Below are 13346 nucleotides of genomic sequence, written 5' to 3' on the forward strand. Positions count from 1 at the left end.
TTGTGTTCACAGGCTGTGTAGTACTCTATGTGACACGGAAACTTCATATGCAAAATTGGTGGAATCCCCCTTTATATCTTGACAGTTACATTATGTTGCTTTTCAAGATGAAAGGGGAATTCACTTCTGTCCAAAAAAACACATATTGTCTGCCTCTGAAGTTGCCAAATTTGCATTTATTAATGGGTGCAGTCAATGAATACACAAGAGAGAATCTTTAGTTTTCTCTTTCAGTTGTGCCTATGGCATTTCGTCTAAACTCGTCTTCTGACAAACTTTCCCCTAACATGTAAAATAACAGAAAATAGCTGTGTAGGATCTTTTATGTAGTGACAAGAAATGTAGCATGTCACTACAGAGGCTATCCAGGCCGAGGCCTTGGAAAAGAGGTAGGCTTAGCAAGCTGTACAAAAGAACAAAAGACTGGTATTACGTTTTTAATAACTGGATGTAAGATGCTTTGAGAAATTACACGGTACGCTTTCATTCCTCTGATTTCAACAGTAATGTCACTTTAATAGGCTTGTCTGGGATTACATATTACGGCCAAGTTTGGAATTAAAATGCAAATCATTATCTCACCCCCTGAACTTTTAAACATGAAAGTAGCTGCCATTCTGAAATCAAATTGTACAGATTTGTGCCTGCTGCATCTCTATATGAACGTGCTATTCAACACCGTGTCATGAGAGAGGAGCGGATGTCAGACTGGACAGAGTCCCCGTCGACCTACGTGTTACAGTAGGTGATTTTACAGCATTTCAGTAGCAGGGTGGACTAGCTTGTGCTTGAAGGGATGCTGCTGCTGCCCTCATTCACAAAAATAAAGATAGTCCTGAAGAAGCACTGACAAAATCCTCCAACTCGAGTTCCATATTAAACCATCACATACAGTAGCTGAGCTGCACATTAGCAAAACATCATATCAACCATTTTACATTTAACTTAATCAAATATTTTGTACACAAGGTCTCCACATTGTCCCTTTAAATGCAGTTATAAGAATGAGTCTCCAGCTTTTATTAAATCCAGTTTGTTCCAGTAATAAACTTTTAGCAAAGATATAAAAATGAGGGAGTGTATTCAGAATAATAGCAAAAGTGAAAACTCCCATAAAACATCTAAGCTAACCACAGTGTTGTCGACAAGGGCCAAATATGTTTGCTACGTTAAATATGTCTAAATTTTCTGAACCTTTCCTAACAGACATGTACTACCAGGCATAACATGAAATAAGAAAACACAATATAAATTCTTAAACTTTCATGAGATGTGCTTTTTGTAATGGAAAATAGAAAACCAAAGATTATACTCACCTGGATTCAGATATTTGTTACCCAATGATGTAACAAGTAACTGAAGCCAAGTTAGTCAACGATAACAACATCCTTTGACTTTTGACACAATGTTTTCCTTTCACACAACTGTTCGGTAAACCCGTCGGTCATTTCTTGTGCTATGAATGAGGGGGTTTATGATTTTGGTTGGCGTGTTCATTTAATGCTTTGCTGCTTTGAGTCACCGTGTTGTTACCTCGCCTTCACTGAACAAATGGAAAAAAAAAAATAGCCCCTCCTCCTGTGGATCTTTCCATTCTGTTACTAAGGCAGCTGGATCAATGCCATGGCAACCTGGACTGGTTGGATGTTGTGAGAAGATGAGTGTGCACGGTTGCCGTCCTCCACACCTCACTTTGTCAGGGACCAGATGTCTTGGGCAGGTCCTGGTTCTCAGCCAAGTGGAGCTTTTGTCTGAACACGGACACGTTAAGGATTCACACAGACGGACTTTGAACTAAAAACAGATTATTTAAATCCGGTGTTTCCGATAAATAAACAGTCATTTGATTAGAGAAGGATACATTGATGTGCTGAGCTCCTCCAGCTGCAGGAACAAATGAAAGACACAGTCGCATGAGAGGTGTGTTGAAAATAGAAACAGCCAGAAAAAGAAAATGCGGTGGTGCTACAAGGGACTAATCACTAAATTTGATCACATTACATAACAGCCTGTGGGTGTGTGTGTATGTGTGCTTGTTCGGTCAATATTTGAATTCAGCTCCCATCATCCGACTACAGTGTTTACAAAGGCAAATTCTCAATTTCCCTTCTTGTCCACACAAAGGAAACTCACTTCACAGCCCGTCTGCTCTGTGGCAGAATTATCCACCGCTGCTGCTGCTGCTGCAGCTCGCAAGTATTCCTGGCACTCGTGTCTGTAATGAGCTGACAGCTTTTTCTCGCCTCCCTCACACATACTGTAGCGCTGCGATTTCCACAGCCAGCATACCAGCCTCAGGCGTGGGTAACTAGGAGCCACACAACAACTACAGCTAACAATAGAAAGTCTTTCAAGGCATTCTTAGACTACACGTCACTGTTTGTGCTGGATAATATTTAACATTTAAACATGCTCAGTACCTTATAACAATTTTAACATCAGTGTATGATAAATCTAATCTCAGTCTTCGTTATACAGCATTGTATTTATATTATTTTATCACAGCTAAGAGTGAGAGGGAGGAAAAAGTGGTCACATGCACTCAATAAATCAGGAGCTTGAACCATTAACAGTGCATACATGTGATAAATATCTTAATCTGCTGAACGATGGAGCATTTAAAAAGATTAAAATAAATGCACACTGTAGTGTTTCACTACTGACCCAATCATTTAATTTCCTCTTGGTTTTATATCATTTTAAAAGGGTAAATTGATAGTTTGAGCTGCTGAACATGCTGTGGATAAAAACAAAGAAAACTGAATGCAACCAGTGTGTGGAACAAGTTGGAAAATGTGTTCTGGTAGACAGGTGTAAAATGCCAAAATGTTCCTTGTTTGAAATACACTTTATTCAATCCATCAAATGGCAAAGATTCATTTAAGAAAAGGGACATATGGTTTAAAATAACATACTAGTTTACTGATGTGTGTTAGTCAAAAGCTGGGTATCTGGGTTTATCTGAAGATAACATGGGGCTTCAGCCGTCTGAGTAAATCAAATAAAGTGGATATCTTTTACAGTACTAAATTCCCTTTTTATGTCTCGATTGACAGTGTTTTCCTGTTCAGCTGCAGCGGAAGGATCATAACAGAAAAAGGAATTTGGTAACTTTGAAATATATCGACTTCATTTGACTAACACAGACCAGGACTGCTGCTTTGTGCTTACATTGCAAAGGAGGTGCTCCAGGTTGTGGTCAGAGGCACACTTCCTCTGGTCCTCTGAAAGCTCCTCCACATGGCTGTCCAGGCTGAAGTGCAGTCGCGCGAGTTTCTCCTGCATCTCACGCACGTGCTCCAGCTGCTCGAAGGAGCACACCTTCCCTAGAATACAAGACAGCTGTTTGTGAGTTTCCTATGGTACAAAGCGTTGTATCTTATGTCGGGGATTATAGCAAAGTCAAAAGTATTTCCATGGCAGCAGATGTGCAAAAATAGCACCACAGTAATTGATTTCAGTCTGTTTCATGTAACAAAGCCACTTTTCAACTGGCTTTACTTTAAGCCTGTAACAGAATATTCCCTCGGTGGCCTTTCTAATCAAGGTTGTCTTACCGAAAGCCTGCAGTTTGCCTGAGTGGAAGTCGTTAAGGAGGTTTAAGAGCCCTCCCTCCATCTCTCTCACGTCTGAGACATCTGTGAGAAAGGAGTGCTGCAGGGGGGAAGACTGGACTACTTTACTGGGCCCTGCTGGCTGGGGGGCCCGGGGCTTCTCCTTGTGGGGCCTGACAGATAAGAAAACAGGCAGAAAACATCAGAATCATGTGTAACCTGCTTCTGTAACTCAATGACAAATTCCAGAAAAACAGTCAAACCTTCAGTCTTTTCATTGCATGCATACAAAGTATTATGTCAATAATTATTGATTATTTCTTTAATTACATTTTAAGGTGTAGTGTAAACTGCCTCGTCTACTTCTGTTCTGATAGTTTTGCAAAACTTGCCAGAATGGCTTCTGACAACATGTAAAAGACAAGTCTGATGTAGTATAATGTACTTTTTAAAGTGAGTGCAATATGGTGAGTGTGGCGTCTTTAATCCTGAGGTACTCCAAAAATTTGGTGTTTACATATTTTTACTCATGTAATTGCTCGCTACTATATTCAGATGCAGCTGAGTGCATTTTGTGATCTCACATTATCTAATTTGACCAGTTATCTGCATGAAAATTAAAAATAAGCCACAAAATAATTAGATGGAACCAAAAAAAAATGCAGAAAATGTTTTCAGGAGCATTTTCCTGTTACTTTAAAACACAAACCTGGTGGTCTTTGGTGGAGCTACAACGGCTGTGAACACCTCTCTGGGCTGCCCTGGTGCTCCTATGGACCTTTTGTACTTGCCTCTGTTCTTTGGAGAGGGAGGCTGCGGCAGGCCGAGAGAGAAGGTGGCACTTTTGCTGGCAGGCAGGACGGAGAGTTTGCGGGGGTTGATGGGGGGAGGAGGGGGCTGAGGGAGAGACACCTTTGGGCTCCGCTTCTTGCGTTTGTCTTCCATTATTACTGATGTTTTCCTTAAGTGAAGCTTTCTGGGGTAAGATGAAGGGGCAATTCCTTCGCTGATGACCAGGATATCCTGAAACAAAGGTAGGAAGTTCAAAACCAGCAGGTTTCCCCCTCCTTCAAAGAAGAGCTCTGCAGGATTTGGACTGTGCCAAAATTAGTCCTGCAGCTCAGGATTCTCCACTCTGCAGAAAAATAAACATTTGCTGATGCTTTCATTAGTTAAACAGCATCCCAAACTGAACACCTGCAACAAACATCCAGTGTTAGTACATTTTAGTAACAAGTAACAACGAGGGAAGAGTACACCATTAATCTAATTAAATAGGATAGCACCCAGAGGACAGATTTTAATAGAAGCAATTTTCTGGCTTTTTTTTTTTAATGAAACAGTAACCTAGAAAGAATATTTTTAGACAAGCTTAAACTGGAGCCGTGTGGATTAATGTTTTCATGACAGTTTCCTTCCAAACAAACCAATTAAATATACTTTTTTTTAAAATTCCCCACGAAAAAAACTACAGCACACTAGATTTTGTTTGTATCTCTTACTGCATGAAGAACTGAAATGCATAGACAGACATTTGATTGGTTTGCTGCACCAAGATGCACAACATGCCTCCTCAGAGGAGCCTATGTCATACAGATGGACCTAATGTTTATCACTCAGACAAATGGCTGGATGAGAAAATCAATATACTGCATTATTACTGAGACTTATCTGTGGTAAGATAGAAGGATTTAAATACCTTCTCTTATCTATTTACATTATAAAAACACTTCTATGATGCAATACAGTGCAAAACAGTGCAGCATAAATAATGTTTAATATAAAATTAACTTCACAAAGGAACTGTATTAAATTGCATTACAATTTCTGTGTTCACCTGCTGTTTACTTGGTATTGTAGACTACAGTATTCCAGTAAGGAGCGCAGTTTTGCAGTGATACTGCTACCTTCCAACTATTACAGCAGTAGAGTGGTTGTTTATCATTATGGCGCGTTTTTATTAGACCAAGTGAGCACATTAATGCTATTATCATCTCGGGCACTGGGCGTATAACGCTTTATCCCATTACAATAGATGAAATGACTGTAATAATAGCTGTTACCTCCTCAACACTGCACCAGCCTCCGTTCAAAGTACGATCCAAAGATGGCCACTAGACGTACACAATGCCAACTTTATACGCTAAAATCTGTCTTTGTTTGGGTTTTATCAACACTGTAGAAGCTCCAGTTTATGAGCGCTATTCAAACAGGGAGTTTGTTATACCGTATGGTTAAATAAACAGTAAAAAAAATACGTGTAAACAGATTTATCGTCTACAGATGACACAAATAAGACTTACCGAATCAATTACGCACCGGAGAGCACATCTGCTGGGCGCAGTGTCACATTTCTCCTGCCGGGATTTACACACGTTTGACTTCAGAGGAATTCGCCTTTAGAAAGCACGAAGATGATGAATTATCCTTGCAGCACCGGTGTAAATGCCTGGTGGGATATAAAGCGCGGCATCGATGCGCTCGGCTTGTGCGGAGCTGTCGTCTTTATCCCCCTTAAAGGGCCAGTCCGCCCCGCTGTGCGCCAGAGAACAGCAGCCCTGCAGAAAACCTGCTGCCGCTTACTATCTGTTTACTACAGGTGCGGTGAGAAAGATGCTGTGTCCTGCTCAACACAGCCGATGATAGCTCTTTGCAGACGTCCTTCTTGCATGAGGTGATTCTTTTAATCCCCTGTTGTTGAAGGTTTGCTGTTACACAGTTGGAGCTGACGATGCTGCAAACAGGCCACACGGTGACGCCAATGTTCTTCATAAACATCTCACTGATATCTCACTGATGTGTTTATGTGACTGCCGGGTTTCTAGATGGTAAACAGGGGAAATCCTCCACCCGGATGAGTGACTTTACTTGTAAGTTGAAGGGATATTCCTCTGATTTCACAAATGAAGATGATCTGTTTATTAATGACTCATTGACTTAGGACATGTGAAACACTCTTTATTAATAACAGACCCATTCGCAACTGACTCACACTTTCTGATAAGTCATCTGGTCTTAAAAGTTATTAATAAATGGTGAGTGTAAGTCATCAGGTCTGTAGTTATATTTAATTATTTATTTTAGTCATTAATGAAAATAATTAAAGTCTGCAGGTATAAATGTAATAAACGGATTTTCATCTTCCTAAATCTTCTCAAAGAAATAGATAAAGCAAATGTTATGAGGGTATAGAAAGGGGGTATTTTTCACCACCTGGCAACCCAAAAATTATGCGTATTAATGGCTTATAAATGATTTATAAAGCATTAGTAGATTATTCATTAATCATTACTTATAAAGGGTGTCCAGTGGTACTGAAAAACTCCCATCAAAGGAAGAAATCTCAGGAAGAGCAGCAGAGGAGGTGTCCTTTTGGTTTCAAAGGGAGTTATCAGAGTAAACCCTGATGACATCAGCAGGGTTATCTCAGCTTGGGTTGGCAGGTTGCAATTTTCCTATAGAAAAGCCGCATTTACAACTTAATGCATGGAGTTTAGAAGAAATGGACGTTTTCAAAGCCTGGAGTCTAATGCCACGTTTACATGATAAGGGATAGATGTTATTCATGTATTACACAACTCAAGATGGCTGCATGGTCGCAGAGTTTGTCATGTGAAGGTTAAAAATACTGTGCAGGTACAATATACACCTTTATCTATTAAACTTGTGTTTAATTACTTTAAATGACAAACTTTAGCTAACATTCAGCTAAATCAATTTCCTAGTCATAATCATGACCTGGATGTTGACATCAGAAACTTGAAATTACTGTTGATTTCAATATAACATGAACGCATCATAATATGCTATTGAGTTGTATTATGGGAATTGTAGCATCATTGGAGCACCTATTCTCTACAATTTCAGATATCGCTGCATCAGTTTTGACCATTGTTGTTGGGGTTTTTTTTTTGTTTTTTTAATAAATCTGTCTATCATGCTTTATGCGAGTGCAACACAAAATTGCTGGAGAGCTCCATTAATAACGCAATATATGAAATGACAAATGTCCTAACAACCAAGATCCAATTAGAGGCCTTGTAGTCAGACAGGACACATATTTAGAACCAAATGAAAACAAACATTTAAAGTAATACAAAAATATTTCTTTTTTTATTATGGCAGATCAGAACAAAAATGTGACACAAAATGCAGTTTGTAGAAAAAATACAGAGCTCTTAGACATGTTTGTCTTGTTCCAAAGTGAGTATGACCAATAATAACTTGGGTCTAACTGACTTTCTGGTCTGATGAGCTGTTTGAGTACGAGTATGCCTTTCCTAGGACTATTCTGTCTCTTAGAAGCTTGAAGAAGGCGTAGTAGTTACTGAAGAGAATCAAAGCCAACGATATCGTCTGATGCCATTTTTCTGAGCATATCAACGAGTAGAGCTGGTAGAATATCATGGCACCTTCCAGGATGATGAGTATGTTCAATATTCGTAAAGGCTTATTGAAGAAGAACTAGGGGGATGGAAAGAGACGGAAGCAGTCAGTCATCAGATAAATATTTGCAAATAACTGCTTCTTTAAGTACTGACATACCACAAATACCATGTTTGCTATTTAGTGACTCAAATAAAAAAGCTGCCATCTCTTTAGTCATGTTTGCTCTACATGACCTGCTCATCAAAGAATACTCACATAGAAGCGATAATGGGACACATCTGATGGCACTGCAACATTGTAGTGACCCATGGCTTTGTAGACATTCTTATTATGTTTGACCAGGACTCCCTGTGGCCACATGTACTCCTCTGTCCATCTGTGAGGAAAAAGAGGCAGCAGAGCAAGGTGAAGATTTGACTAAAACGGTCTAAATGTGTTACTCATCTAATCTGATTTTACTGGAACTACTGTGACGTGACTAATTTTGTTCACCTGACACCAATAATAAGCTGCGAGTGGTACGTACATGTGCTGAAGAACGTTGGAGCAGAGCGAGGGATCTACTTTCTGCCAGCAGCCCAGGTGAGCCGCAGCTTTGTGGAGCAGGTCACAGTAGCGAGGTGGCAGTAAGTGTCTCATGAGGATGACTGATGTACTGACTGACACAAGGATGAACAGCTCACAGGACCAGCGTTTGTCTACATACTGTGTACTCTAAAAGAAATATTAAAAAAAAGATTAGATGTTGTAAAGCATTTAGGTGATGAAGAAAACATTCTTCTTGTATTGTGGTACGTAAAAAGACACTAGTGATACCATACTGAGACAATCCAGGCCCAACGGTTTCTCACCTTGACAAACCACACAGGCACAAAGGCCACATAGTAAGCACTGAGCATTGAGCTGACCAGCACCTCCTTCATCCTCCAGTTGAAGTCCATCTTCAGATACTCCACCTCTTTGCGGATGAGGTCTGGAGAGAGGCAGCAGGCGTGCGTTGGCATAGCCTGAACGCCATACAGCTGGCTGGTGTGCTGCTTCCACGTCTCCTTCAGTACGGTCAGGTAGTCCCTTCCCCGGCTGACGCTACCCACCTCCTTGGAGCCGATGCTGGCAATGGGGGAGAGCGGACCTGCTCGCCGGAAGTCACAGCTCAGCCGAAAGAAAGGAATATACATCCCAAACCTGTGAGAGAAGGGCAGGAATTCATATTTTACTAGACCTAAAGTCCTGCATCGACACTGCCGGGATAGTTAAGCAAATATTCTCACTGATGTAAATTAGTAAAGCAAATACTGGTTGAGCATGTAAATTGCTTTGAGCAACTGTGTGCCTTTGTCTTATCAGTTCTAAATCATTCCATGATTTACCACATCATTACAACATTGTCCTCTTTAGAATCAACATTCAACCTGACCACTGTCTGCACTTCAATGTCCGTCAACTGCTTGCTAGGTGTTACCACTGTGGCCAACCATGCTGAAACTGTTTGCAAACACAGACACTTGAGAACAGTATCCAAGCAAAATGCTATCAAGCTTAGGAAATGATGGGTGTCGTAAGTAAGTAAGTCCAATTTCAAACTGCATTAAATTATAAATATTTAATGAAGCAAACGTTACAAAACAGTGTTTGAACTGAAGCACTACACAACAATGCAGACAAACACCAAACATACCAAGTTAATAAGATTTGAATTATTACAACTGAGGAATGCTTCAGTTTAAAGGATAATTGGTTCAGACAAGTTCTTGGTAGGAGCCAAGTTCTTGCCGACCGTATCCTGTGGCAACAACTGTTTTCCAACACATTAAACATCCAGCTGAGCGATGAGAGAAAGCACGAGATCAGACACGCCAGCAGAAACCAATAAGGTTGGAGTGATATAACACAGATAAGCAAACAACATTGAAACACTAGTAAACATTGAACATATATTTTAAGTTGATTTGGAGGACAGTCTCATGTTTTAGGGTTGCTAAGAAAATCAGGGGAACAAGACTGTGGCTGCAGCGCATGCAGGTGGTACAAATGCAACTCCCTTTGTTTCCCCCGAGGATACTTACGGGTAGCAGAGGAAAAGCAGGCTGAGGACAGAATATGTTCTGAAAAGGTAAATGAGGGAGCGGCACAGGCTCCAGCCTGTCAGTGTTAGCACAGCAAACCGCGCCATCACTAAAAAGATCGAATGAGGGAAGGACAGTTTCCCACTCTGTGATGCCTGCAGGAGATAAGAGGAGGGAGGCAGACAGGAAGAGTTATATGCATTAAAATTATTATACCCTTCCAACTTTATTCATCATGGAAACACAGAAACACAATAAAAGATGTATGAGAGAAACAAAACAGTAACAAGGTCAAAGCACAGTCTTGCACTGGGTCTGGTACTTGCAGGTTCGCAACAGGTAACCTGCAAAAAAGTTGTGTAATGGGTAAAAAATATAATTATATAAATTCACGGGCAAAAATAAACTAAATGCAGGCGGATAGCAAGTGAGAGCAAAAAAAAAAAAGAGAAGTCAGAAATGAGAACAAAAAAGAGAAATCAGAAATAAAGATGATTTGCAGTATATCTAACATCTTAATCAGCTAATATTATCAAGTCTAATTAGCTGCCAGACTTTTTTTTTTTATTATTATTGGGAAGTAAAGTGGAGCATGTCAGTGGATTACTACTTCAGAGTGTGTTGCACAATGTTCTGAGGCATACAAGTGAGCAGTATGCAATCATTGTTGCGTGTGTGTGTGAGAGACAAACTGCTGCGGTATCTGCGATTGCATATCTGTGTGTGTACTGACGTGTGAATGTCAGTGAATGTGCAATACTGCCCTTCTTGCAGGGACACAGATTATGATTGTGCAACAAGTAAAAATAAAGCACTTTAAAGTGAGTGACTGTGCAGGCTATGTGTTTAATCAGATGGGTTTGACATGGAGATAATCGCTGGTAACGGGTCGATTTCAGTACTGAGCTTTGTGGATGTGGGTTTGCAAAATTGGACCTGTGCAGGCGTAATTGCATATTTACATATTTTTGGATGGTGTATTCACTTTGATTATGTTATTATCCAGTTTCAGCTTACCTTGGACTCGAATGTTTAAAAAAAAAAAAAAAAAAACAGGCAAGAGTATAATGAGAGTTTTAGGTAGGTAGTTAGTTGAGTGCTTTAGTGCTGAAAATGTGGGAGTCAAAAATAGAATTCTTACCTCTTTAACAATTGCTGCAATTAACCTTCTTGCCAGTATGATGATTGTGAACACTAGCATGTTATAATCAATCAGGTGGAAGTTCTGGAAATAATAAGAATGATTCAGGATTATCGCTCACACCACACACACTAAATCAACAGTACTTTCAAATGTGTCACCTTCTATTATTTTGTAAACATAAATAAGCAGATAGTTTAACTGTAACATCCACAAAGCAAGACATAAAAACTCAGACACAGTAAGGAGACTTTAAAGACAGTGACTCCGATACCATGATACTGATAGGATCATCAGTTATCAGCTAATCGCTGAGTACTCACCAGTGATGTGTGTGAAGGAGGGTGTGACGGGGGGTACCACCATACAGTCTTGTAGATGTTGACATAGTGCACAAAGAGGGCAATGAGGTGGCAGAAGAACAGATGGAGCTCGAACAGCACGTTACGATCCACGGACAACTCTGGGATCTTACAGTGCTTCAGAGGGACCACCGTCTGTGCAGCCAGTGGGGGGCTGGACATACATGTCCCTGAACCATTCCTGCAGACAAAGCAGAAGACACTGATTATGCAGAAAAAGCTACTTTCAAACAGTTTATTGTGATGTATATTGTTTTCATAGGGTGTATGATAACTGAACCTTAGCTCTAAGGAAACTCTCTTACCTTGTACGAGATCGCACCCCAGTGACCGGGGAGCTGGTTGAGTGGTTGCCGTTGCTGACCGAGCCCTGCTCATTGCTTAGTGGAGGTCTGCAGTACGTGGTACGATTCGCCCCTCTCCTTCCACCAGCCATTGCAGACACACCCACGGCTCACTTCCCTCAGCTGCGTGTCTAATTTTATATCTCTCCTTGATCTGGGACCTGTTTACATGCAGGGAGAGGGACGGTGAGGGTTGATCTGGTGCATTCACATGAAATAATATTGATTGACTGATGGATGTAAATAATTCAAATCAAGATGTGGTATGTATAAGATAGGATAGAATTTACTGGCCCAGCATGAAGATGTGTTGGTCAGTGATTGGATTATGGTTAGAAACTGTGTTATGAAAGGTGTCAAAACAAACAGCAAAAATCAAACAACCTCAAGCTGTTTTGCTGCCAGTCAAAATGCGTACAATGCCAAATAAATCTAATGACCTGCACTGATTCTCCCTCATAAACATGTATTACAACACATGTTTTCTCTAGCTGCATAGCATCCCCTAATATAGTGCAAGTTTTTTGCGGAAGCTGACATAACAAGCTAGCTTAGTAGCTACAACACTTCATCTCTAATCGAGTCAAACATCTCTTTGGGGAGCCTTATGTGTTAGAGCCATGAGGCAGCAGGCGAAAACAACGTGGAGCTGTACAATGAGGGACGGACCCCAAGCTGTCTGCCAAGACCATGCTTGATTAAATACAAAGATTGAGGCCTAGCTCAGGCTATTTTGACTAGCTAGCTAAGTTAGCTCCCAACCAACCTATCAAACAGGTTAGACAAGAAAATGTGAGCTTACCTGCGCCAGTGTCTTCAGTGTGTGTGTGTGTCAGATGTTACTCTGGTGCATAGATAATCCGCTAAACGCAATACAATTTCAGAATAGTTACTGAAATGCTGGCGGTGTATACACTGAAATCAACGAAGACAGTCATTGTTGATGTGAAACTAGCCGCTGCTAGGGGCGCGGATATTCTTCTTCTTCTCTAGTGGTTATTAGTGGTTGGCAAACCAGCTTTCGAGGTGCTTTACCTCCACCAAGGGGCGCAGATATGTCAGCGTCCTGTGGGAGGAGAGTCGTTTTAAAGGGACATTCCGCCGATATTTCAACCATGAAGCACAGGGAAACAATGTGCTGTAAAGAAACTGTTATGTAATAGATTCAGACGTTTCACTTTCTTTGTTATCATAACAGTGACCTGATAACAGGATGTGGTGCCGCGGTTACTAATACTGTGTGTTTACAATAATGCTTGTTGTGTATGTGAAACTAGCTTTGGTGCAACCTCTGTACTAGAAATGGTCTTCTATTTGGGGAATTTCATTATTGTCCATCAATAAAGTTACTGGGAGGATGTAATACCAGAGCTGCAAAGATTAGTTGATTAATCAATTTGTCGATAGACCCAAATTTAATCAACTATTTTGATGGCTGATTAATTGTTTTGAGTCTTTTTTTTTCTTTTAAGAAAAAGACCTGGTTCCAA

At 40.5% G+C, this 13346-nt stretch overlaps 2 protein-coding genes across 4 annotated transcripts; both read right to left on the reverse strand.

Moving 5' to 3' along the window:
• Positions 1-156: 156 nt before the first annotated feature.
• ccdc28b (coiled-coil domain containing 28B) lies at positions 157-6521 on the reverse strand. 3 transcript variants are annotated; one of them, XR_006091646.1, is made up of 7 exons: positions 5874-6521; positions 4264-4577; positions 3558-3727; positions 3172-3326; positions 2134-2308; positions 1862-1884; positions 1685-1751 (listed from the first exon to the last, which is right to left on the reverse strand). XR_006091646.1 is itself a non-coding variant. In XM_042388356.1 (6 exons), the coding sequence occupies exons 1-6, from the start codon at positions 5883-5885 to the stop codon at positions 1697-1699; spliced, it is 729 nt and encodes a 242-aa protein (XP_042244290.1). In that variant the 5' UTR covers positions 5886-6504; the 3' UTR covers positions 157-1696. The 3 variants fall into 3 exon arrangements, 2 of the variants coding, with proteins under 2 accessions (XP_042244290.1, XP_042244291.1); XM_042388356.1 differs by lacking the exon at positions 2134-2308 and having other exon boundaries at positions 157-1751; positions 5874-6504; XM_042388357.1 differs by lacking the exon at positions 2134-2308 and having other exon boundaries at positions 157-1751; positions 5858-6504.
• A 1117-nt stretch (positions 6522-7638) lies between these two features.
• Positions 7639-12909, reverse strand: tmem39b (transmembrane protein 39B). Its single transcript, XM_042388198.1, has 9 exons — positions 12659-12909; positions 11818-12017; positions 11474-11693; positions 11151-11234; positions 10010-10164; positions 8795-9128; positions 8470-8657; positions 8199-8319; positions 7639-8018 (listed from the first exon to the last, which is right to left on the reverse strand). The coding sequence occupies exons 2-9, from the start codon at positions 11946-11948 to the stop codon at positions 7785-7787; spliced, it is 1467 nt and encodes a 488-aa protein (XP_042244132.1). The 5' UTR covers positions 11949-12017; positions 12659-12909; the 3' UTR covers positions 7639-7784.
• Between the last annotated feature and the right edge of the window lie 437 nt (positions 12910-13346).

This window comes from Thunnus maccoyii, chromosome 16 (genome assembly GCF_910596095.1).
Source record: "Thunnus maccoyii chromosome 16, fThuMac1.1, whole genome shotgun sequence".
Classification (NCBI taxonomy): Eukaryota; Metazoa; Chordata; class Actinopteri; order Scombriformes; family Scombridae; genus Thunnus; species Thunnus maccoyii.